This window comes from Ostrinia nubilalis, chromosome 8 (genome assembly GCF_963855985.1).
Source record: "Ostrinia nubilalis chromosome 8, ilOstNubi1.1, whole genome shotgun sequence".
Lineage (NCBI taxonomy): Eukaryota > Metazoa > Arthropoda > Insecta > Lepidoptera > Crambidae > Ostrinia > Ostrinia nubilalis.
This window is the reverse complement of record NC_087095.1, coordinates 13872068-13897678: the sequence shown is the minus strand read 5'-3', so window position 1 is coordinate 13897678 and position 25611 is coordinate 13872068. Positions and strand designations below refer to the sequence as shown.

At 34.7% G+C, this 25611-nt stretch overlaps 1 protein-coding gene across 1 annotated transcript in view; it reads right to left on the bottom strand.

Annotated features, from left to right (window-relative positions):
* LOC135073999 (tachykinin-like peptides receptor 86C) overlaps positions 1-25611 on the bottom strand; it is a 76502-nt gene that overhangs the window by 28414 nt on the left and 22477 nt on the right. The window contains exons 3-6 of the mRNA XM_063968288.1: positions 21913-22014; positions 13154-13288; positions 10125-10202; positions 7380-7530 (exon numbers count right to left, since the gene is read on the bottom strand). Coding sequence (XP_063824358.1) covers positions 7380-7530; positions 10125-10202; positions 13154-13288; positions 21913-22014 — 466 coding nt within the window. The remainder of the gene's footprint in view (positions 1-7379; positions 7531-10124; positions 10203-13153; positions 13289-21912; positions 22015-25611) is intronic.

Sequence of the window (25611 nt, the reverse complement as noted above, 5' to 3'; positions counted from 1 at the left end):
ATAATTTAGCTAAATGGTGTGAAGAATGCAATAATATAGGGTGCTTCTTTTCGTAAGCATAGCACGAAGCGCTTATTCTGCCACCTACTCTTATCAAATTATTATCCAGAAAAGGAGACAATGGGAGTATTTTTGATTTTGCATTTAATTGTTTGTCTTTACTGAGCATTTCGTACTCTGTAGCGAATGATTGACGTTGAGCGGCCGAGCACAAAAAATAAAAAGAATGATTAAGTTCGTCAATTGTTAAATTACCTAAGAGCTTATCTTTAGGATACCTCAAATTATGTATGAACCTCCTAACATAGGCAAATGTGCGTTGCAATTTCGATAAATTAGAAAAATTTTCAAAATTAATATATGACTCAGTAATTGTTGCATTATGACATTTTACTTCCGGTAATTCTATTTCCGGTATTTTATTATTTGTGAATTTAGGCCACTCCGACTCGTCTTTAGCCATGAAATCGGGACCTGACCACCACAGATTCATGTTTATCAACTTAGTTGCGTCTACCCCCCGCGAAACCAAGTCTGCCGGATTGAGCGAAGTAGGCACATAACGCCACGAAGCTGCCTCGGTGGTCTCGGTTATCTCAAGAACCCTGTTAGCGGCGAAAGATTTTAATTTACTTGAGCCTTTATGAATCCACGCTAACACGATACTCGAATCGCACCAGTGAATCATGCGCTTTGGTTGAATACGGAGTGACTCATTTACTGCCTTACATAGTCTAGCGGCTAGGAGTGCAGCGCACAGTTCTAGTCGTGGCATAGTGGTTGCCTTTAGCGGCGCAACCTTGGACTTAGCACACAACAATCTAATGGTAACTTCGTTCTGAGCATTGACAGATTTTAGATAAATGCATGCCCCATAAGCGTGCTGGGAAGCATCGCTAAAACTATGTAATTCTATATGTACTGGATCAACACATAACACATGTCTAGGTATTTCTAAGTTTTGTAATAATGGAATGTGTTTAGAAAAAGAAAACCACTCATTGGCAATAGATAATGGAACGGGCTCATCCCAGTCCAACTTCTGAAGCCATAACTTTTGAATTAATATTTTTGGTAATATTATGAACGGAGATAGCAAACCGAGTGGGTCAAAAATTTTAAAAGACTGAGACATTATAGATCGTTTTGTAATATTTTTGTTTTCTGCCAAAGGCTTAGTCGGAAAATTAAAAACATCTGTAGAAGGCTTCCACCCCATCCCTAAAGTGCTTGTTGATTCGCTAAAAGTTAAATTATCATTTGTATTCATGTCACAATTTTCAAAAACATCGGGTAAGTTACTTTTCAATTTTCTCAAATTAAAACATCCAGAGACAAGCACTTTAGAGACCGAGTTTAAGATGTAACGCAGCTGATCTTTACTATCACTGCCACAGATCAGGTCATCGACATAAAAATCGTGTTGGATGATGTCTTTGATCATCTCATCCTCACATTCTTCGCCTAATTGTTTAATGCACCTAGTACTTAAATAACTCGCGCTGGCCGTGCCATACGTGAGTGTGTTTAGTTTTAATATTTTTAAAGGTTGGGATTCCTGATCCCTCCACAAAATCAATTGAAGGTTACGATCACCTTCATCGACCTCTACCTGACGGTACATTTTTTCTATGTCTCCTGTCAAGATGTATCTATGTTGCCGAGCTCTAATCAATATAGCAAACAACGAATCCTGCACAGTTGGACCCACTGTTAAAATGTCGTTTAAAGAATAACCCGAAGAAGATGCCGCGGAGCCATCAAACACGACGCGTAATTTTGTTGACTCGCTGTCTTCCTTTAGAACGGGATGATGACACAAGAAACAAGCAATATCAGGTTTTGACTGACATTCAGATAAATGTCTCAATTCTGCGTATTCATCAATGAATTTTGTATATTGCAATTTTATATCTGGATTTCGCCTAAACCTTTTTTCTAGGTTAAAAAATCGCCTTTTTGCCAAGTTAAAACTATCCCCTAAACAGTCAGGTGACTCCTTCAAGGGTAATTTCACTCGAAATCTACCACTATCTAACCTTACAGTATTTTGCATGAAATGATTTTCACAAAAATTATCACTTTCGCATAATATATTTTTGCTATTTGGAATTTCTTCTAGATTCCAGAAAATTGGAAGCATTTTGTCTATTTCGTTATCAGAGTTATTTTGTTCCTTTTGCATAAAATTACATTGTATCGAATTTTTTGATATAAAATTTGAATTTGGGTTGAATGGACCAGAAACTAGCCATCCGAATTTTGAACTATGAAGTTTAGGGTAACCGAGGCCTAATGACAGCTGTTCATTTCCTATTATGTCCCAAAATATGTCAGCACCAATTAAAATATCTATCTTAGAGGGCTGACAGAAAGTGGGATCCGCCAAGGTTATATTTTTTGGAATTTTTAGTGAGTTAATATCAATTTGAATTGAAGGTATTTTGCTAGTTAATTCATTTAAGATAAAAAATTGCAAATCAATATTAAATTCGTTTTTATTTAATGAACTTATGTTAGCAGTGCATGTTTCTTCGATCTTACAGCATGAATTATTACCTACGCCAATTACGTTTATGTCATTTATTTGATTTGAATTTAGACCTAATTTGTTTTTTAATGATTTAGTCATAAATGACGATTGACTTCCGCAATCCAATAATGCACGAGCTCGAGTTGTTTTGTGTGTATTTGGATTGGATATTTCAATTATGGCAGTTGATAAAAGCACTTGCTCTTGTTTGAGTTTTGAAAAATTAACAATAGTTTCATTAGACGAAGTGTCTAATTTAGAATCATGCACCATGGCTCTTGGCCTATGTAACAAACTATTATGCCGTTCGTTGCATTCGCGGCAAGGCCCCATACGGCACTCGCTCAACGGGTGACCTTGACGCAAACAATTGGCGCAAAGCTTATATTTTTTAACATAATTCAATCGCTCATCTATGCCTTTTGATTTAAACATAGCACAATCATAAATTCTATGGTTGTCACCACAAATAATACACAAAAATGTTCCTGACCGTTGCGTATTCAGTGCAGCGAACGACTTAGTAGATCGGCTATTATTATTGTTGTAATTATTATGATTGCTCGTCGCTGCATAATTACGCGCGGGTGCCGCCGCTGATGACGCACCTTTTGCTGAATTATAGTTATTGTTGTCATATTTACTCCTATGTATAGATTCGAGCACGTCAGCACGGTCCGTTAAAAACTTATAAAATTGGTTTAAAGTAGGTATATCGTCTAAAACGTTGCGATATTCTTCCCACTTAGTGAGTGTGTGACTGTCTAATTTGGATGACAACATAAATATTAGTAACATATCCCACTTGTCCGTAGGCTGTCCCAAGCTGGATAATGCACGCAAGTTTTTCGTCACGTGATCAACTAAGAACCTAAGTGACTTTTCAGATTCGCGATTTAAAGGCTGAATACTAAACAATGAGTTTAAATGATGATTGGTTAACAATCTTTTATTATTGTAACGATTACACAACAATTGCCACGCTTCTTTATAATTAGATGCTGATATCTCTAAGTTAGATATTATTCGAGCAGCTTCTCCTTCCAGATATGAGACAAGATAATGAAACTTGTGGACAGGAGAAATGTGGGAATTATTGTGTATCAAGCTCTCAAACGTATCATGAAACTCAAGCCATCTGAAATAAGTTCCATCGAACTTAGAAATTTGTATTTGCGGCAATTTAAATCCCATTGTATTGCTATTAATATTACCGTTACTTTCTAAAGAACAGTGAGCATCCGCGTCAAAAAATGATTCGCGTCTTTGTTGTAATTTATTTTGACGTTCTATTATATTTTTTGCTAATGCTATGTTTGCCACGAAATCATGTTCAATATTTTCCCTCTCGTTTAACTCCCCGTCTAAATTCTCAGGGTTAAAAACTTCAATCTGACTTTGCAACTCATCGAACTTCATGGACAAAGCCTCAAACTTGCCGAGCTTCAAAGTCAACTCGGCCAACTCAAGGTTCGCCAATTCTTCTTGCTGACTTATATTCGACAAAAAATGTTTGAATTTAGTGATTTGACCTTTTACTGAACTTCGCTTTATACATAATTCTCTAACTCTTTTCTCGTCAGCCTTTTCAAAATTAGACCTACCCGATCTTTCAGATTCCATTGTAATTTATAGAAATAAATACAGCACAAACAAGAAATTTACAAAAGGCGACTGAATATAAATCAGCAAATAGTCAAGAAGGAATAATTAATTTAGCTCACGCTCCTCCTCGGTGTTTGCGCGTAGACTCGGGAAACCGGCGTCGACGCCGCTAATGCGCAGCACGGCGCACAGCTTAGGCACGCTCAGTGCTCCTGCACTTGATAATTTTGATGAGCCTGAAATATTCGGCAAACAACTATGACCTACGTGTAACAACTTGAGTTTCAATTTTATGTAAAAGTTTAACGTTTTAATTTCAATGGGCCACCAAACTCGGTTATCACAAATAAATAATAATTCCGAGTTAAATAATTGAATGAATATAGACTTATATAAAAGTTAATGGATTTTGCTACGATAATTATACACAATTTTTGAAAGTGGGTAGGTGGGATGTACCTTGCCTCTAGAATTATTACGATATTTTGCAATATTTTACCTAAATAACTCCAAATATCCACTTACAATTATCGTAAAACTTGGATAATTTGATTGCAACAAGTGAAAACGATCCAATAGTACGGGAATGAGTTTAGGTTATGTTTTAGGTATAGACTTGGATTTAGGAATTTGGTAAAGGACTGGGCACTTATCTCATTAATCCGATGGCACGATGAGACGGCGTAATGCTTTGGCTGCCTTACTGCTCCGCTTTCCTCAGCTGCTCGAATTTTTGGGAATTTGCTCGTCCTTCCGTTGGTCTTGAATTTCGAATTTGTTGAACGGTTTTGTATCTTCTGCAATTTTGTTCTGCGATTTTGTTCCCCTCATGGGCCACCAATTTATGTCTTGTCGTTGACACAATGGAGCCAAATAAAACTCTTGATGACTTTTTGAACTCTGATTATAATGCAATTTAGATTTACAGTGTTGTCTTGTAGACGACCAAAAGGTAAGTGAAGTTTTGACATTTCATTTTATTAAACCAAACTGACACATCTAACTCCTACAAAAAACTTGACGGCAATTGTCTCTTTATGAAGCACCACAACCAAACTGTGTGTAGGTGAATTATGAGCCGGAACACGATTATTTCCGCGGTTCATTAATCGATTGCAGTGAATACTTAGTTATTAAAAACATCACAAAAATAAACTATATTTTTCAATTATTGACTTTAATAAACGCATTGAAAACAAATTAATAGGTTTTAATTTAAAGAAACAGAACCAGTACTTTTTAGGAATCGTTTTTTTGAACACGAACCATGAAATTTGAATATTATCTATAAAAAATTGTTACAATAATATTTGTAATTAAAAAAAACATGTTTTTTGTTAAATAACACCTATACAAAATATTTCTCTAAAAGTAGGTTTTACTAACTCTTCGAAAAAAATCGATAGATAAATCGCTATGGTTTAGTTATGTGACATCTCTAAATCTTTCAAACTCGAAACGTCATACGGATCATCTTAGGTGAAAAAGACTTTAATGAGTCTCACTCGAGCGACTTGGCGGGACTTTGTTACTGCGGAAAACCTCTTTTACACAAATACTGATATTGTGGTATAGATTTGTAATATCTTCAAACAACAGTATGATTTACTTTGCACAGGTACTTTGCGTATTTCCTTTCACATGCCTTTCATTTCAGCTTCCAATTTGTCCATGTCTTCAAACGAATTGTAAATAAATAGCTGTACATTTTCCGATAATAACTGCCTTTTCCCGTTTCATTCTATCGCTCTTGGTTTAATTAAAATATTTTCCGTTCTTCACATTTAATGACTTGTTAAAAGTACTCAACTCAGCTTTCTGTAGTAATGCGTAATGCCTATGGTAGCTCATTATATTTTGCACGAGGATTGAATTTGGTTGTTACAACCCACACAATCTACTTTCTTGACTTTGGTATACACAGAGTCTGATAACATAATAACAAGAAGTAATCTCAATATTATAACTTCAAAGTAATAGGGTGAGACGCACTCTTTGAACATACGCTCCAGTTTGGTATGATTGTCAAAATGATTGAATTAATAATCACTTTAGCGTATGGACAACTATAAACGAACACAATAAAGAGTGAAATGTCAACGAACAAAAATGGTTAAGAAGACTATGTTATCAAGGTTGGGAGACAGAATCTATTGTTACTGTTATGTAAATTCACTAATTAACATTGAGTGAATGTTCCTAGCACCTGTGTTTATCCAAATTCACACATACCTAACGAGTTATACGGTGAATTGAGCTGCTGCCAATATCCGGGGTAGATGCAATATCCGATCGGTAACACACTCGTGGTATCACTTTCCCACTTGCTAAAGGCATGTAGCATCACTAGTGTGAATATATTTAGTGTATGCTCGATCAACTAAATGCAAGTAGGTAATATTTAAATGTAATCTGCGTAAAGTGGTGATTTCATTCTCAATCAAATATTCTACTCTACTTTCTGAGATAGGTGCGTAAACATTCACAAAATATAACATCTTTAATAAAAAATTAACCGTTCTCAAATATTATGTAGTAATTAATTTGTGCATTCTATCTTTATAAAGCATAAGTTTAATTAAGAAAACGTAAGCTTCAGCAACTCCTCTTAATTTACGATCATTACTCTGATGTTATCCCTATTGTTTAAAACTGACGTAGCAAACGCCCTTCTGATGTTGCCCGTTAAAGTATACATAGTACTACAGTCAGCGTCAAATAATTCATGACACCCAAAGTAGCCAAAAAGTTCGCAACACGTCTTTGTTACAACTGGAATAAGGTCAACTTTTTGGCCACTTTGGGTATCACAAACTATTTGACGCTAGCTGTACCAAACAATAAAGGCTTCCACAGACCAAACGCGGGTCAGAAGCAGTGCGGGTCAGTTGCAGCGCGGCAGTAGGCACACTGAAAGCAGCGCAGTTTCAAAGCAGTTGCAACGCGGGCGGTTGTCAAAAATTTCAATATTCGAAAAAAAACCGCTTTCAACGCGCTGCTACCGCCCTGCCTCCGGTGTGTCATGCTAATATGGCCGCCATAGTAATACAACAGCGCGGGCTTCTGTCCCGCTCCCGCGCTGCCTGGTTTGTCGTTCGGCAGTTGCAGTGCGGCGCGGTTGGAGCGCGGGCCCGCGTTCAAATTTGGTGTGACACACTTCAAAGAGTTTCTTGTACTACTTCCTGCTATTCAAACTGCGCTGCTACTGCCCCGCGTTTGGTCTGCCCAAGGCCTAACTAACCTTTCGTTTCGATCGTATCGAGTCCACCTGTCGCTGCGTCAGTTCCCCGATGGACCCGGACCCCCATAAAACTTTACCCATTGCTGAGTAGAAGAACGTCATGCCCAGCATTGGGACCGCGTATGTGACCACGAAGAATAGCACTTGGTACCTGTGTAATAAGAAACATTTTCAATTGATATAGTAGCTGAAAACTGTAAAAAAGGCTTTTGTAGAGAAAGACTCTTAAAATAACAATTTTAAAGAAGATATTATTAAAATTAAGCCCACATTATCATGTATTATTAAAATTCAGTCTACATTCTCTTCGGTCGGTTGAAGTTACTGAAAATACCTGATTCAATGTAGGGAAAAAGGCAATATTATTATAACATAATCGAGTGTGCAGATGGGCCACGATATTTGAATACAAATATCTTCATTACAATCTAATATTATAACACTGAGCTAGAAACACAAAAGGATTTGAAAATGAATTCGTTTTGTTTTCACATACATATTATTAGTTTTACATTAGTTACTTAGATGGTAAATAAAAAGGAACACTAACTAAAACCTAAGACTGAAGGGATAAAACCATCCGGTCACTAAAAATATTTTATTTTTACAACCCTTTACTTCGGTGCTTAAGTTTCTTCAACCGCACAAGAGCACAAGTAGTCTGAGCTTTATGGCTATGATTATCCGATCTATCTAGGTCTTCACGTCTATTAAGTTTAGGTCTATACAGGGTGGAAACGATAAGTGATCTCACTCGATTATTTCTAAACTATACAAGATTTCCAAAAACTCGTTACTGATCCTGAAAGTGCTTCACGAGCTCTATCCAACGGTACCAATAATAGGTTACAAAATAAATTGGATCTATCTGAAAATTCAATGTTTCCAGCTTCAGCAGTAAAAAATAATCAGAAATAAAAAGTTGATAAATAGTCGTTGGAATTTAAGGCTGAGTTGCACCACCTAACTTTAATGGTAACTTTAGCCTCAGGCTGGGTTGCACCATTTTACTTTTACAAACGCCAGGAATCTGTCAAACATACAAAAAACACCGGTTATCGTTATGGTTACGGTCAAAATTAGGTGGTGCAACTCAGCCTATGACTCGCGTCTATAATGTCCGATTTACAGTTTGAAGCGTCACAAACTTTTTTGTTGAAAAATAGCTCTTATTCTACCAAGATAAGATGCCGCAGTTAGCTTGATGTGCCGTCCATACTAGATGCTGCAAACAGTGGTTTGGCGAGACGCCAGCTCCTACTTCAATCCTCAATCTGCAGTACGGACGTTGCAGGTCAAGATCCACTCGCACTAACGACCTGGACGTTTATCTTTTGTATCTAAATTGTGAATTAGCGAGCCCTAAGATGAATGACGAAGCAAGTATTAAATCTACATCATCATCACTTTTAATATTACATCTGTATAAATCCATTACGAATTCATAAAACCAACGCACGGTGACGCATATTGCCGCAGTAATGTATGAGCCCAACTTAAGTTAATGTATGTACAGTTGAAAAAAAACTATACGCGAGTGCATGTTTGGAACAAATCCCGTAATTTCACTTCCATTAAATTAAAAAGTTTAAATTGATAAATCAAACATATTTGTAAGAGAAAGTCTAATTAAAGTTTCTGCTTTTACTTGTAATGTTTAATGGATTTATTATTTATCTGTAAAAGATCTAAACTACCTAGTGCCTACTCAAAGATTATTAGCATGTAACATCTTTGTAAAGTTTTATATCATTTTAAAAAATATGCATCATTCAAAATTAATTTTAATAATTTTAGAGCCTCGTTTGTATTTATTAATCATCTATATATTGCTTTAAACCTTGGTACATTATTTATTTCATGTAGCAATCTGTGAACTTTTATAACTTGCGTAAATCAAATGGCAAATAGGTAAAAATTCTGATTTCGCCAAAAGGTAAATATAAATTGCTAGTTTTTACGACTCTCCCCAATAAGCTTTATAATTTACGAGCTACAATGGGCTTTAGTGGCATTATTATTGCATTATCTGACCCCAAATCTGTTTGTGCCATCCGTCAGATATCATCTATGGGCCCGCACGCTATAGCCTGGTTTTGATTAAAAACAAAATAGCAAACCAAATTGCTTTGTCGCATGATGTTGCAAAGTTTGGAAAGACAACGAAATAAAAACTATCATATTTACTTACAGTTCTGTAAGCAATATCAATATCAATATCAATCTCATATCAATTTCCTAGAAAGATATTAATATAGTATTATAATAAAAAGGTTTTAGTAATTTTGATGAAAACGACTTCGGGGAAGGTTGTATTTGACATCCCGTTCTGTTACTAGGTCAGATAGACGTTATTAGAAAACTCTTTCAACGCGACTTAGTACTTTAGTGGCTCTACTCAGGTCCGAAAATTACCTTTGGCGTGGCCTTCAAAGGATCATTTTGTCACGGGCTTGTTCCACAAAACGGCACTCGCTGCCTTTATACAAAGTTAGGTGATTCGCCTTTGCAAGGGGTTCGAATGACGGGCTGTAGTTAGGAGTCACGACTAATAAATTGAGTGAAAGGGATTTTTTAATTTGGTTAGTTAGGAACGCTGACATTAACGAAAAGGTTATTTTATTTGAAAGTCCTGTAGCACGTGCCTTTTTATGAAATTGTTTCGATTTCAAACTTAAATTGACAAATTGCGTTTTAATGTGTTTTAAAAAAACCTCCATATCATTCAATCTAAGTGTTACTTACACGAAATCCATATATGAGACATCGGGCAATCCATCAGGCCACGATAATAGGCACGCAGTTTTGAGGGTGCCCTTCGATCTGAAACAAGGTTTGATCAGTTAATTAAATTGCAATGTACTTGCATACATAGTTACTACTTCACTAGCACACAACTCGAGGAGGTAAGAGGCCTATTGTCGGAGGAAAACAAACTTTGCCTACCACTTCAGCAGACCTTGGCTAAACTCAAGTATAATATTATTGTAGTTAAACTTGGAAGTTACTAAGAAAGTTATTAAAGTTTGATTTATCAGAAAATACTAGTAAATCGTTTCTACTAAAACCTGTCGTGTCAACAAAGTGTCGTGTAAAAAGATTTAAAAAATATTACAGTATGCGACATGCGTGTTCCAAAATGTGGTCTTGGCAATTTTTTTCCAATCCCGAACTAAGAAGCTTAACGTTTTTTTTTTACTTTTCACCCAATTACTGGTATTTTCCAGGCTCTAAATCAATCAAGGATTAAAGTTCCGTCGGTAAATTAGTTTAGAAATGTCAAAAAAACAGGCTTTCAAAATATTCCGTTCCATAAATGTTTTCCTAGGAATAGCTTTTTTTGCCTCTATGAATTTCAATTTTTTCAGATTGGGATGTTAATATAATTTCCCTTCGATTCCAAGAGTCAACTTTTTATGAGAAATTTTAGATTGGATAAATAATTAGGTAGGTATTTAAGGTATTTTTGGGTAGTTATTTTATATTCGTAAATAGTTTTAGATAAGATACCAACGAGATAGCGTGTAGGTCTCACTGATAGTTCGAATATTACGCCAATATGAGAATTTACGTGTCAGCATGGTGTTGAAGGATTAGATGATTATGACTCGAATTTTTTAATCGGAAAACAAAGTTAATTTCAAGTAATATTATATTAACATTACCAAAGTAAACGTTTTTTATGGCCTATATGTTATCTAAACTATATACAAGTTAATTCCAAGCCATAAAATCGTTATTCCTTAATGCTCAAAGTCTTTTGTAAGTGATGAGGTCGTGTAGAAATCATAAAACGATATCTTATAAAAAGTGGAAGAGTCGTGACTCGCAAAATCTAGTCCCTTAAAAACGTATTTTCCTTTTCAATAAAGAATCTAATATTTATTCAACCTAATCCAGGGCTTCCTAGAAAAACGGCTCGAATATTTCTCGATAGCTGAAGGTTCTTTTTACATTGAAATGCGAGATCCAACTTGCAAGCTTCTTAAGTCCTTTGTTCCGATGAAAATAATATAAAAAGTGACAGGAAATGGATTGACTGAATGAATTGGGTAAGAAATTATACGAGCAAGATTGCATTTTTATGGCAGAATTTCTATTATGACGGTAAAATAAAGTTTCTCGTTTAGAATTTATCACTCAAATGCCACACTACTCAGAAAAATCATTCATCATTATTCATAAAATAAGCTTTAAGGTCTAGATTTTTACTTTGGTACCTACTCATAAATCTATGTTTAAGTATCATAACCCGCTCGAGATGTATTTAATTTTATTGAAACTTTGAATTATATTAAGTTCTGATTTAAGCGTATCAGTAATACATAAAAATCTGGGATGACTGAGTGAGTTTGGTGTTATGCTAAAAGTAAGAAGTTTTTTAAAGAATAATATTTTGGTGTCTATATATTACACACGATATAATTTAACTTGATACTACGAGTAAGTATGATACATACTGACAGTGTAATAGATTAAACGATACTCCACAAGGTCTCGGTAAACGTTTTTTTACTGTTGTGATGTTTTTGACATCTTTGATCATGTAACCTTTTAATACGCGTCTTTTGTAATTCTGTGAATCTTTATTCAGTGAGTTTTCGTTTTACTAAAACATTATATTGTTTTGGAGTATTAGTAACGGGATTTTAAGGTGATTATTTTAGGGAAACTAATTATTATAAAGCTGAGACTTTGACACCCCGTATTAGTCGGTTTCTAGGAATAGATACATAAGAGAAATGTTACTAATTTGTTAAAAAAACATTACTCCTACATATTTATAGAAAAAACATCTTCGTGGAAGCACTCAACATATTTTTATTTCTTCTGCTAAACTAAAATACTTATTGTGTTAATGTTTTTCCGTCAGTAAAACCAGATGGCTAGCCTACGTGGGCCAGATTTTGAGTGGGAGTAAAGATAATTTGAATTAGATTAAGAAGAAAATATTTAAGTAAGTTTTTGGGTTATTTTTCTCCAGCAAACAGCTGAGTATTTTCTTCGAAAACCCAAGTTTTCTTTAATAAAATAATATGTGTGGGTAGCAGCTACGATGTTTTACATGTACCTATTGTTATTTTTTTTGCACAAATCTCTGTGTTCCCCTTTTTACTCACTGAGATTATAAATAATTAAAGAGCGTTGTCCTATAATATTTACAGTCAGTAGATCATGAAGAAAAAAATGTTGGAACTAAATTAAAAGGTTGTTTTCTTTGTTAGTATTTAATTTTATTGTATTTCCCAGCTCTAAATGAGGCTTACTCTATCAACTAGTGCTGGCGGGCGTGTAAAAGTAAATTATGCTTTTTATTTTAAAATCGCTTGGTTTTAAATGATTTTGCTAGCGAGAGGCTAGCGGAGTAGGGTAATTGACAATTAGGCTCTTCAGTAAGTTTATTACCATAAAGTCAGGCATAGCACGGCATATTTATGTCACGTTCTGAGCATATTTTTTATTTGCCTTGTTTTACATCACGCACTTATCTACCGTGACGTGTAAAAAATACTTTCATTATACCAACAGTTACAATTTTATTAAGTTTCTTAAAGGTCTGAGCTTTAGAAAAATGTTCCTGTGTCTATCTTCTTCTTCTTTTTATCGTGTCGACAACAAATCTACCTACAGTGTCAGACCAAAACTCCGCCACAAGAGTGGCGTTGTCAGCAGCATTCATTAAATCCTCCTGGTTGCGTGCAGTTGCTCGGGCACTCAGGGTACGACATCAACCTGTATCTATGATTTTAAGGTAGACATTTTATGTACATTACCTGTATTCCTTAGTAGTGGAGTAGAGAAGACAGGGTATAGCGAGCAGCATCCCGCTGACCCAGATCCCAGCAATCATGATGAGGGAGCAGGTTTTGGACATGCGCGGCCGCATCGGCCTGACGATGGCTTGATACCTAGACAAATGACATCAAATTAGCACCTTAAGGCGATAAGAATCCTCAATCCGCGTCAAATGGGCATTTTGTAAAGCCTTCTCCTCTTTTACTGCTGGACTCTAATCGCCTTAATATGTAACATAATTTTCTACTAAAGTTTATTTCAAATTAGAAGCAATTGTAGCACCATTCATTAGCTTCTTGTCTAGTGAAGTACTTTTACTTTCTATAAGCCTTGATTTGTTTGATGCCGGTTGTACACCAAGAGCTAAACTACGTTAGCACGCATAGCTGACGCAGTTTATTATAGTGGTGTACAAACTGCAAAACTGCTTAAGCTAAGCTAAACCAACTTAGCTTTTCTTTTGGTCTGCAACCGGCATAAGAAGGCAATAGTAGAGGCGGTTCTTTCTGTTTGATGTTGATTTGATAATTTACTCAAGCAAGACTCCAAGGTGTCTAAGGTAAATAATTTTTATCCTTCAATTAGTCCCTACTTCAGTCTGAATCTTTTCAAACTTTGTCACAGTCACGATGTCAATTAATTAGTCTTAAGTTCTTAACTAACCTTTCACTTCGTCTTACTTGATTTACTTAAAAACTTTAACTTTTATTTACTTAGTTTGATTTCACACTATTAACTTAAACAATTTTTTTTTACCAAATCCTTTACTTTATGTTTTTATCGGTGTGTTATGTAACTTCGGTTACTTATTTACTTTAGATTTGTAACCTGATCAATCGTCTCAAAAAAAACCTTTTATTTCTTAACAAGTTATTGAAAACGTCTTTGTTTTTCTCATCTTACCGTAAAGGATATCCCAATTACGGCACATTTTTAATGAAAAAAAACGAATTCAATTTAGAATCTGTTTTCACGTTCAATGTCAATTTGAAGAAGGGTTTTTCGAAAATTAATTTCCCTGTCATTTCTCAAACAAATCGCTGTACGAAGGGGAAGGGATACATTTCGAACTCGTATCAATTTATTTTATGGCCTACAAACCTCAAGTGTACACCTACGCTTCTTTTAGACAGATTTATGTCGATATCGATAGGTATTTCATACAACACACTATCTAAAATATATCGTAACTATAAAATAATCGTGACAGTCAAATACGATAAATCATCATAAATACCTACAATGTTACCTATTTCCGCCAATATTAATTACTTACCAAATCATGCGGTAATAGACACGACAGAAATAATCTAATAATACGTCTAAATGAACACGTGGTAGGAATTTTTTCCTCGTATTATGTAACAATAATAATAAATCACTCATAAACGTGTTGAAACGTGACAAATGACTGAGGTATTAATAATAACTGAGACCGGTAACACTCGTATTTACCTAGCCCCAAACTATGGTGATCAGGTAAAGGAAAATGTTATTAAATCGGTTAAGGCATAGGTTGAATCTAAAGTTTGCATTTGCTACGAAAGTTAAAATTGCCAAACGCATTCCCGATAATTTTATCGGTCGACGAGAATCGAAACAAATGGAAAAAGTGACTTTTAAGCAGTAAGAAGAAATAAATACCCAAGTTGGAACAGACTTCAAACTGACGATCATAAAGCTTAGTATAGCGTCTTACTTCTAGATTGTTTTACACGTTTGCAAAACATCAAACGATAGTACCTACCTATGCTTTTGCGTAAAAAGTGACATGAGAAATTATTTATTAGAGCTGCCTAAATGAAACTTAAAGACATACCAGACTCCTTTGGAAACACGAATAGACATTTTTTTATTTGTCTAGATCTAGACCTCATCAAAATGACAGTCAAAGGGATACAAGAACAAATATTACGCAGCGTTTCAAAAAAACTTTGAGATGTTGAAATAGGTACTATTTTTTGTTCCTAGTTCCTTCGCTCACGTTTTATTTGCTCTGTAATTCATTATTAAGACTGTTCGTCAAATATTGTAAATTAATATCTGATAAGGCACAAATATCAAATACAACTAACTACCTATGTATCAACTGTGTATGTTGGAATATTAGGTTTTTAATCCCATGAGTTTCCAACCTCAAACGGACAGCTTTATCTTTTTCTATCAAATAAAAAGTAACCTGTTTGCCCCAGGTATTGGATGTACAGTGTACACTGATAGGTTTAGGCTCCATTCACACGTAAAGTTTTGACAGCTGCTGAATTTAAGGAATTTTGTAAGCATCTGTTTATACATACTATCAGTACCTCTAGCATGAACAACTTTCGTCTTCGAATCGTTTGCGTACTCGATAAAATTCGATACTCAATCTTCGAATTAAACGATAACGTGACAATTTTGATTCTCAAAATAAGTTTCGTGCAACCACATCTCATACTAAGTTCACTTTACGACACGTTCACAAGGGCGCTGTTGTAGTTTTCTTACTAAATCTTTTGATGGCGATTCGAGTACGCAAACGATTTGAACTCGTAAGTTTTTCGTGCTAGCCGTACAGATCCAAGAGTTTCTCGTGTCCATCGTACTAAAAATACGTCGTAGCTACGTAGTAGAGGCTCGTAGCATTGTAGCATCATACTTGACTGTTAGCATCTACGAAAGAGCAGCAAACTACGGTCGCTTACAGTCGATTTCAACATTCATTGAGTTTGATTGCCTTATGGTATTGAAACCTCCCAATATAGATTCTGTTCATGCTTTTACATGTGCGGTCGTAAATCAGTTTTATGGACTAAAAATAAATTGCATCTACCAAGGGTTTACTTTTAGTATCTTTTACCTGAAATAAACTTAACGTTTGTTTTTTTACAGCCAATGAACACCCGGTGGGGCTATGAAAAGCTAAGGGATATAATTATGAGTTTAAAATAGAAAACAATTTCGTTAGTAATAAGTTTGATGTGCCTACAGTATAGAGGATAAAGATATTTTTAGGACGAATTATTTTCGTGCTTGGTATTTGGTCTTAGTATAATGAAAGAGATTTCATAAAGTTAATTAGATAAGATTAATGCGATACTTAGTATAATATTAATATTATTTTCAACCGACTTCAAAAAAGGAGGAGGTTCTCAATTCGACCCGTATGTTTTTTTTTTTTTTTTTTCTATGTTTGTTACGCGATAACTCCGCCAATTATGAACCGATTTGAACAAATCTTTTTTCGGCGTATAGGTAATACTTCAAGGGTGGTCCCATTTAAATTTAATAATAGAAAAAACAACCCCCAAGGGTGGAAAATTGGGGATGAACTTTTTTATACGCAATATCTCCGCCGATTATAAATCAATTTGAACGATTGTTTTTTTGTTGAATAGGTATTATCAAAAGGGTGGTTTCATGCGAATTTGAAGAAAATATTTCACCCCCAAGGGTGGAAAATTGGGGATGAACTTTTTTATACGCAATATTTTTAATTTTTAGTTTTTTTTTATGTTCACGCATTTGAAGTCGGTTTTATTTTTTTTAAAAGTTAATTATCAAACTAACAATAAATCACTTTCTCGAATTTTCAAGGGCTGAGTTTTCTCATAGAGTAAGGAAACTTCTTTTCAAGCCCAGCAATTTATAAGCTCAAATATGCTCACGAGCGATTTTGGAATAAACAGTTTGGCATATTTTTGTATTGTTACATGAACTTTCGCTCTTCGATTGATGTACAGAAGGGTTTTTGTATCCAATCCCCCTTTACACGAGTAGGTTTTATGTAATATCTTACCCTTCCGCTTTTTATTACGATATTTTCGTCTAGTGGGAAATCATAATGGTAAATTGTCAATAGTCAATATCTTTATTGCATTCCATGTTGTTGTACATAACAATAGTGATACACATCCACAACACCACTTTTAAAATGGTAATTTATTAAAAATAGTTATCAACCTTATGGAGTGCTTAAGCTAGTTTATTCTAGGGCACCCCTTTAATTTCAATAAATATCCGGGATAATACATACCCAGTTAACAATTTAATAGCGTAGTTAGCCTTAACGGCGTCCCTTATGTTAAGTCGTGTATGCCATCTATAGTAACTTCTAAAACTCATATCATTAACTAAAATAAATGTGAATAACTTTGGGACATGTCTTGTTACAAGGTGTTTTGAGCCATTACAATTAAATGGCGATAAAATAGCACAGTAAAAGGTATAAAATATAAATACAGGGTGTTGGGTAAATGGGTATATGAGCCGACACTAGCCCATGCTAACATGGTCATATAAATGGTATGGTGAAGTCAGAAAATTGATATCTTCATTTTAATTATTTTAATTTTCATACAAATCGGATTTTATAAAATTTAATTTGTATGAAAATAATAAAACAACGTGTAAAAATTATTTTAAAAAGCCTACTTGAAAAAATACAATGTTTTTTTTTAAGTAGTTAATAAATGATCAGGTTTGCTTTGATCGCTTTATGGGGTATTAAAAATAAGCTTATCCCCCATTAATCAGAGGAAATGGGATCATTATTGTGAACATGGGAAAAATTAGACACACTGTTAAAAGGATTGCTTTGATATTAGGATTACGAGTTTCGTTAATGTTTTTTTAAATACCGGTTTATATTTTGGTGAAAATTTAAATTGAGTTTGGTTTTGTATGGCCTTTTCATAAAGAAGTAAATTTTCTGATAAATCATGGTGCCACGATAACAATATATCAAACGTGTCAGGCAGCGGTTGAAAAATAATAGCGGAGGATCGAGTTTAGTGGCATGTATACAGGGTGGAAACGATAAGTGATCTCACTCGATAATTTCTAAACTTTACAAGATATCGAAAAACTAGTTCCTGATCCTGAAAGTGCTTCATAAGCTCTATCAAATGGTATAATAGGTTATTGAATAAACTGGATTTATCCAAAAATTCAATATTTTCAGCTTTCATACTTACCAGTTTTGTATGAATGTCTGGATGTCTGGATGTTAACATGTTTGTTACTCTTTCACGCAAAAACTACTGAACGGATTTTGATGAAACAGTATCACTGCTTACAACCCAGAATAACATATAGGCTATAATTTATGACTATCTGTGACAAACTAAATTTCACGCGGTTGAAGCCGCGGGCAAAAGCTAGTCTTGTATAGTTTAGAAATAATCGAGTGAGATCACTTATCGTTTCCACTCTGTGTAGTGAGGTTTATGTTTTGCAGTGCTTGGATAGAAAATTCCTGATACCTATCAATATTAAGACTGGCATTTACCTAAGTGATATGCCTAACACCTATGTATTGTGTGATATTTATTTATTTTATTCGTTGAAATTTAGTTTACGCTTACGCTACGCCATTTTATGTACTAAGCTTCACAAAGCGTTTTGGTTATACCAGTTAATACATATTACAAAGAAATCCCAACTAGTCCCAACTAATATTATAAATGCGAAAGTAACTCTGTCTGTCTGTCTGTCTGTCTGTCTGTCTGTCTGTCTGTCTGTCTGTTACGCTTTCCCGCTTAAACCTCGCAACCGATTTTGATGAAATTTGGCATAGAGATAGTTTGAGTCCCGGGAAAGAACATAGGATAGTTTTTATCCCGGTTTTTGAAACAGGGACGCGCGCGATAAAGTTTTTCTGTGACAGACAAAATTCTACGCGGGCGAAGCCGCGGGCGGAAAGCTAGTCTCAAATAAACGAAACAGATGAGAATTTGAATTCGTTTGTGAAATTCCATGAGAAAATGAATTTGAAAATCTCAGAACATTTGCCCAGAACAGTGGACGAGGCCGAATACGGACTGTGGAGATCCCGAGAATGTGTTCATTTTATCGAGTTTCAAATGGCCTGTATGTGGTATTCGCTCGTAATTGCCTTTGTTATAATGCCTCTAGCTATCATTAGTTTTATTTACTAGCAAAACATGGAAATAAACAACGCCCTTTGATTGTGAAACATACTCACTTATACTGATTGCTGTTATGATTGATTGTAGTAGTTGTTTATTAGAAAATCGTAGGTTGTCTATTGTTTTCGATTGAGTAGAGAAATACTAGCTGGGTGGCAAAATACCACTTGTTAGATACAGGCACTATGAAACCTTATTGTGCCTTTAGTTTTTCACCCTTGAAACAGAGGAAAAGAAAAAGAACCCGGACATAACTTAATTTCAGTAGATTTATGATGTCAAACCAGGAAATCAAAGACAAAGATTCGTGTCATGTTATAATGAGTGTGTGACGGTATAAAGAGGCTTTTTCTCTATTAGAAAGAGTGTCTGTGTGTATTGTTTTATGACTAAAGTACCACAAAAAGTACCGTAACCGTGTCTTGACTAGTCTTTGTTCAAGTTTAGCAGAGTGTGATAAAAATACAGTAAACTGTTCGCACGTACGCTCACGTACTTTAATGAATACAGGCTCTAAAAGTAACGCCGTAAAAAGTAAAAGAAAGGGACCCAGATCTCGGCTGTCATTCAAGGCAAGTAATAATAAATAATAATATTTTGTGCCAGATACTGTTTACGAGTTGACAACCGACACTTGTTTCGCCATAACAAGGTTTATGTGCTCTCGGGACAACGCGTGTGCCATAAAACATTTTGACTGCTCCGTGATGCTGTGCGTGCTAAGGAATTTAAGAACTATATCCGTCAATGGCAATATTTATGCTCTATGACAGTGTGTCAGTAAGAGCCAGTAAACCATTTTATCATAGCACCACCAGCAAATACCAATTTGTTGTGTCGTTTAACAGTAAGTATGTGCAAACAAATGAACTCATGGAAATATACGTGGTCTATTTCTAAGAGGTTTTATAATGGCTTAATCCATTGAATTAAGTTGAATTACATTTAAGAATAATTTTACGGTGTTACGTGTAATTTGTACGTCTTTAACATTTAGTTAATTAGTCAAATTACTCATTAAACTTTGAGAATTAGAACGTGTGCCTAAACTTTGTCTCCTACAATTTCACTTTACTTTCTTCGTGTCGTCTTCTTATGACTTGGGTATGTAAAGTACCTACTAAGAATCCATTATAAGTATTTCAGAAAATCAGTAGGGGAGACCGAGGTGAGTAGTAACAGAGAAAAGTTGTGACATTGTCGATTTTTGGAAACCTATTAACTATTAGTGAGCTCGTAACAGTGCGCATTTGTTAGCTCGAGACTTGTCACAACTCTCCTTTGTTACAACTCACTTCGGTAGGTAACTTTCCTGAAAGTGTAATCTGCCCAGAATATGGGTATGAACTATGGATCGTAACAAATGGAGGCTAATTTGTCAGGAGGGTCAAGTGGTCAAGATCCTGCAATAAGGGATTAACCAAATACTGGCGTTCAGAAAAGGAAAGGACTGAAATGTCGAGTCAACCGATCATAATTATAGTTACTGAGTAGAAAATTAAATAATGTATCCACAATTAACAAGCTTTTCCATAAATCATTCCAACCATAGTGGTTTTTTACGTATTATGTCATGTAAATTATTTATTTATTTTAGGTACTGTCACAGTGCGTAGAACATAACACTTATTAATAGAAAATAAATACAGCCGGAAATCAATTTTCAAAACAAACATAAAGTACCTACATACCTACTAAAAATAAAATACATATTCCTATTGGATTGCAATCCCCTTATTTACTTTGGAGCGCCAATAAAATATTATTCGTAAAATAAGTTGCACCAGTGTGAACGGGAAATAGGATTTTTCCTGCTTACCTCTACGCAATTTATTGAGAGCTGCGCCAGTCTTTGAATTTTGTTTCCATATATCTAGCCTACAGATATTTTACGTAGGTCTGACGGTACATAAAAATGGAATCCAATACAACTTTTCATGCTTCCTACCTAACAATCTTGCCAAAATTACTCTATTTACTAAATTGGCTGGTGTAAATTTACCAGTTTACTCAAGTAAATTATGTAAAACCTTATCTTAAAGTCTAAAGGAACGTGCCGGTTCCTTGATAACTTGTTTTCGTCTAGAAACGTATAACGCTTTTCCAGAAAACTTTTGAGTGCTTTGTGTATCAATATCTGTCATTTCTGTAGATTCCTATAAGCGAATTCTTATTTCCTTTGTCCAACCATTTGGGGTATTTTAACGTGTTCTCAAGAGATATCAACGTCAATAACGATTTAGAAATGTGCGATCAGTATTTTCTGTTTGTTTTGCTTACTTTTCTCTAAAGGTACAGTTACATGCTCTTATAATGTCATGCTTAAAACAAGCGTGCTCCAACAATTCAAAATGAGCATGCTCATTATTACCCGTAGATATGTTTCGACACACATGGTACTAAGTAGCAATTGCTCAATATTGGCATGATTTAGTGCTAATAATGAGCATGTGTACCTTATTAATAAATACTAGCTTTCCGCCCGCGGCTTCACCCGCGTGGAATTTGGTGTCACAGAAAAACTTTCAAATTTCATCAAAATCAGTTCAGTGGTTTAGGCGTGAAAGCAAGACAGACAGACAGAGTTACTTTCGCATTTATAAATATTAGTATAGAAGTATAGATAGTATAGAAGTATAGATAGTCAAACCAAACCAGGCAGACGACTCTATGTAGAATAGCGTAAGTCAACCCAGCTGACATAAATTATCACTTCATGTAGGTAGTTTATCGATGGACCTTGTCCGCTTGATATAACTAGAATTTGGTGCTACTCTGGCCTACCCGCACTTAACACAGACCATATTTTATGCAGACTCTAATGTTACCTGTCAAAAGAGATGCCGGTGAGTGTAAACACGCTCGCTGCCACCGTCACGTTGGCGATAAAATTGCTGAGCTGGCAGTACCGGACGCCGAACACCCAGTCGCTAGAACAAAGAAAATCCATTAATATTGCCGCAAAAAACACTGGAAAATAAAGCCTTAATGTTATAGTCGACAATCTAATATTAATCTTTATTTTCCTTTTTTAATTGTGTTGTGAATACCTTGTCGAGTTCAATGTGCGCGATATATCAGAAGCTAGACGACAATATAGCCGCGAAGATGATCATATTTCATACATTTTTCTCCCATGTTTGCGGTGGCACTAATGGCGAAACACTCGTTATTGCTAGACACATTTATTATAGCTCTTTATTACACCAGGAATGCCACTCTACAAAACTTTCAACGGCGTTAAAATCAAATTGATTGTTAAAGTTCTCGTTACTTTCGTAGCCTCTTTGCGAGCGTTAACCAAAGTTTCGAACTTAAACTCTGATGTTGTAATTCAAGGGTTTCTTTAGACTTAAGATCTGAATTTAAGCTTGTGAATTATCACGCAATAACAACCGCACAACAACACTGAAATTTATTATATAGCTATTGGAATGATCAGATAAAAATTGGCTTTAGTAATTATTTTTAAATTCATGAACTACCCATATTAAAAATTTACATTCTAAGAACTGATTACCAATGTAATTGTCAGTCTAGTTGTCTCTCTCTCTCTCTATCAATCAATATGTTGAAGTTGTGATTACATTTTCATACTGTTCTGTAAAAGTAATGACAACACTATAATAGTTAATCACCTCTTCAAATAAAAATAGTAAAGCGTATACTTAATTTACCTATGTAAGCTATTTCAAACTTGTTCGTCGTAGACGATTTAAGCTCTGTTATTTATTGCCTCATCCAAACTAAGCGTTATTTAAACTCAAAGTTCTAAACTGTTTAGTCCGAAACGATAAATATGTAGCTTAATTCGTTGTTTGGGGTAGAAGAAATAAGAAACTAGTTTGGATACCTAATCCTTTATTATTTCCAGCCATTAATACAAAAGTAGTAACTAATATTCGTCAATATTATTCCTCGGTTTCCGGGTAAGTAGACACACATAAGAACAGGAGGTGTGGACGCGAAACATGCCTCTGTCTAATCCAATAAAGGTACGTTATCCGGTTTCAATATAATCCACCAGGAAAAAATATACAATCGGTCAAAGGGAAGAAAAGGTATTGAATTATTTCCTTGAGAAATTTCTCACTGAATGTGGCTTTAATTTTACCCGTAGTGAAGGCAAGAGCAACTCGTGCAACTACTTTATTCAGAAGTTATACTCGTATTGCCGTATTTTTAATTAAACAGAATTAATTTATTAGCATTTACTTTATAAAGAAAATGTGTTTTAATGGACGAATGACCTAGGGAATTTTCTTGTGCCATAGAAGGATTTAGTACAAGTGCAATATCTTTACGATCAATCAGGGTTGTAATAATAATTTAAAAGATATGAAAGTCATAAAATAAAGCACACAATATTGTGACTTTCATATCGTTTTATTACATTCACAGATGGCGCTTGGAGCGGAGCTTAAAATAGAAATGAAACTGTTGTGTGTTTTTATACAAGTTTGTCATAGTTTTAAAAATCTGGCTAAATCAAAATTGCAACGTGGAAGTCATTGGGGGAGGCCTATGTTCAGCAGTGGACGTCCTGTGGTTGTATTGTTATTTAATTAAATAACAATGCCTACGGCAAAACTCTAATAAGTTACTTTGTTCCGCTTCAAACCGTGTGTACACGTGAGTTTATTGCAAAAACTATTCAGCTAAGCTGTTGCTAATCCTGTCACACATCCACTTCGTATGTCAATCAACATAGTGTTTTTCATTATATGACGCTTGGATTTGAATCACTATTAAGCATGATACATTATTCACCTGAGACATGAAATCATTACTAATATTGATGTTAGACATGAAAACGAAATAATTTTGAATGTTGTAGCTCTTAACTCGAAATAATTAATATGTGGGTGTACCTACGTATTGAATATTAAATGAGAAACCGAAATTAAAACAGGTTATTAGAGAAGCCTTTATGATTATTTAATTTATTGCAGCTTTAAATATAAATTACTAAAAGCGTCAATTAGTATCTACAAACGGTTTCAAATAAAATCATGTTACAAGTTTATCGTCAAAGGTGTTACTTTTATAATGCCCTAAATAGGTATGATAATAATAATATTAATGTCACTTTGAATATGACAGTTCTGTGTTAAATTTGACTTTGAAGTATTTATCTCCCGTGATTGTCGCCATAAAATCGTACGTGTAAGAGATTTAACGGTCGTTAAAACCCATTCACAGTCCCATGGGAGCTATGGCAATATTTTACTGTGGTTAAATCCACACTTTTCTGTGTAAATGTTTTTATTTAGTGACGTACCTTTATGGCTATCGATAAAATTTAACTGCAGTGTTTACGGCAAGTAATTTTTTTTTTTCTTTTTCCACTCTTAGTCTTTATCAAATTTCTTTAAAATATAATATTGGAAATTAACGTTTGTTGGCAAATTTAAATTGAGGTACATTTCGTTGCTACAAATTAATCAGCAGGCATCTGTATCATTCATTGACGTCAGGGTTATAAAAGAATCCCACGGGTTTTTCTACTCAATTTGAGAAAAAAAATGCATATAAAGATACTATAGCACTTATTCCGTTCTACTCTTCGTTTTAGGGTGACTGAGATGTGAAAAAGACACAGTATCTATCGAGAGTTGCTCTTCAATCTCCGTTAGAATAACGATGTCCTCCACGAATTGCAAGTGGGTAACCTCGATTTATATTATTGCCTGCCATTTCCAGCTTGATTTACTGCTATTCGACATTGTCAATAGGAATGTCGACCATAACTCATAGAAAACCAGACACAAGATAAATGTTTTTCCATCGATTGTGTGCGGAATTAGCTTTGACGTATAGATAAAAGTTTGGATATTTTATATCGATAAAATGATAATTTAGTCGTATCACTAGCACTTCCATTAGGAAATAGCAACCAAAGAAAACTTCCAAAACGACCCGCATTTCCCATAATGACCTTAATGGCCAATCAAACGTGAAAATTCCGTGTGATTCCTAAGGGTCCCAGGTTTTTATGTCCCAAAAGGTTTTGGCACAAAGAAATGCGCTTATTCTGCGAACATATTTAACTTTGAGTACACTTTTAGGTAAGGGTAACTCAGAATAATTCCAGTTTATTTTTAGACTTGGCAGGCTTGAATTTACTAGTTTTTCAATAAGATAAATAATCCGATTACACGTGGACACCAGATTTGTTTGTTAATTAGCACGTATTAGAGCTAAAATGACATAGAGAGAAAGACATTTTTACTCTCAAAGCAAGGCAACCTTAAATAAATCAAGACATCTATACAAACTTTTAATGTCTAATGCTTTAGTGCTGTATGAACTCCTACGCGTGTATCTCAACTTTTTGAGTACTTTTTAGTTGAAAATGACAATGCAGCGTTTTCTAAAGTAAATACAGGATTTATTTACGAACCTAAACGATACTTGTTTTATTATTTCTATAAAGAAATTCACAGCTTATTAAAAGTTACTCTCTGTTTCTATTAATGAAAATGTCAAAGCTTGTCAAAAACAAAATGTAACCACTTTAGTTCTAT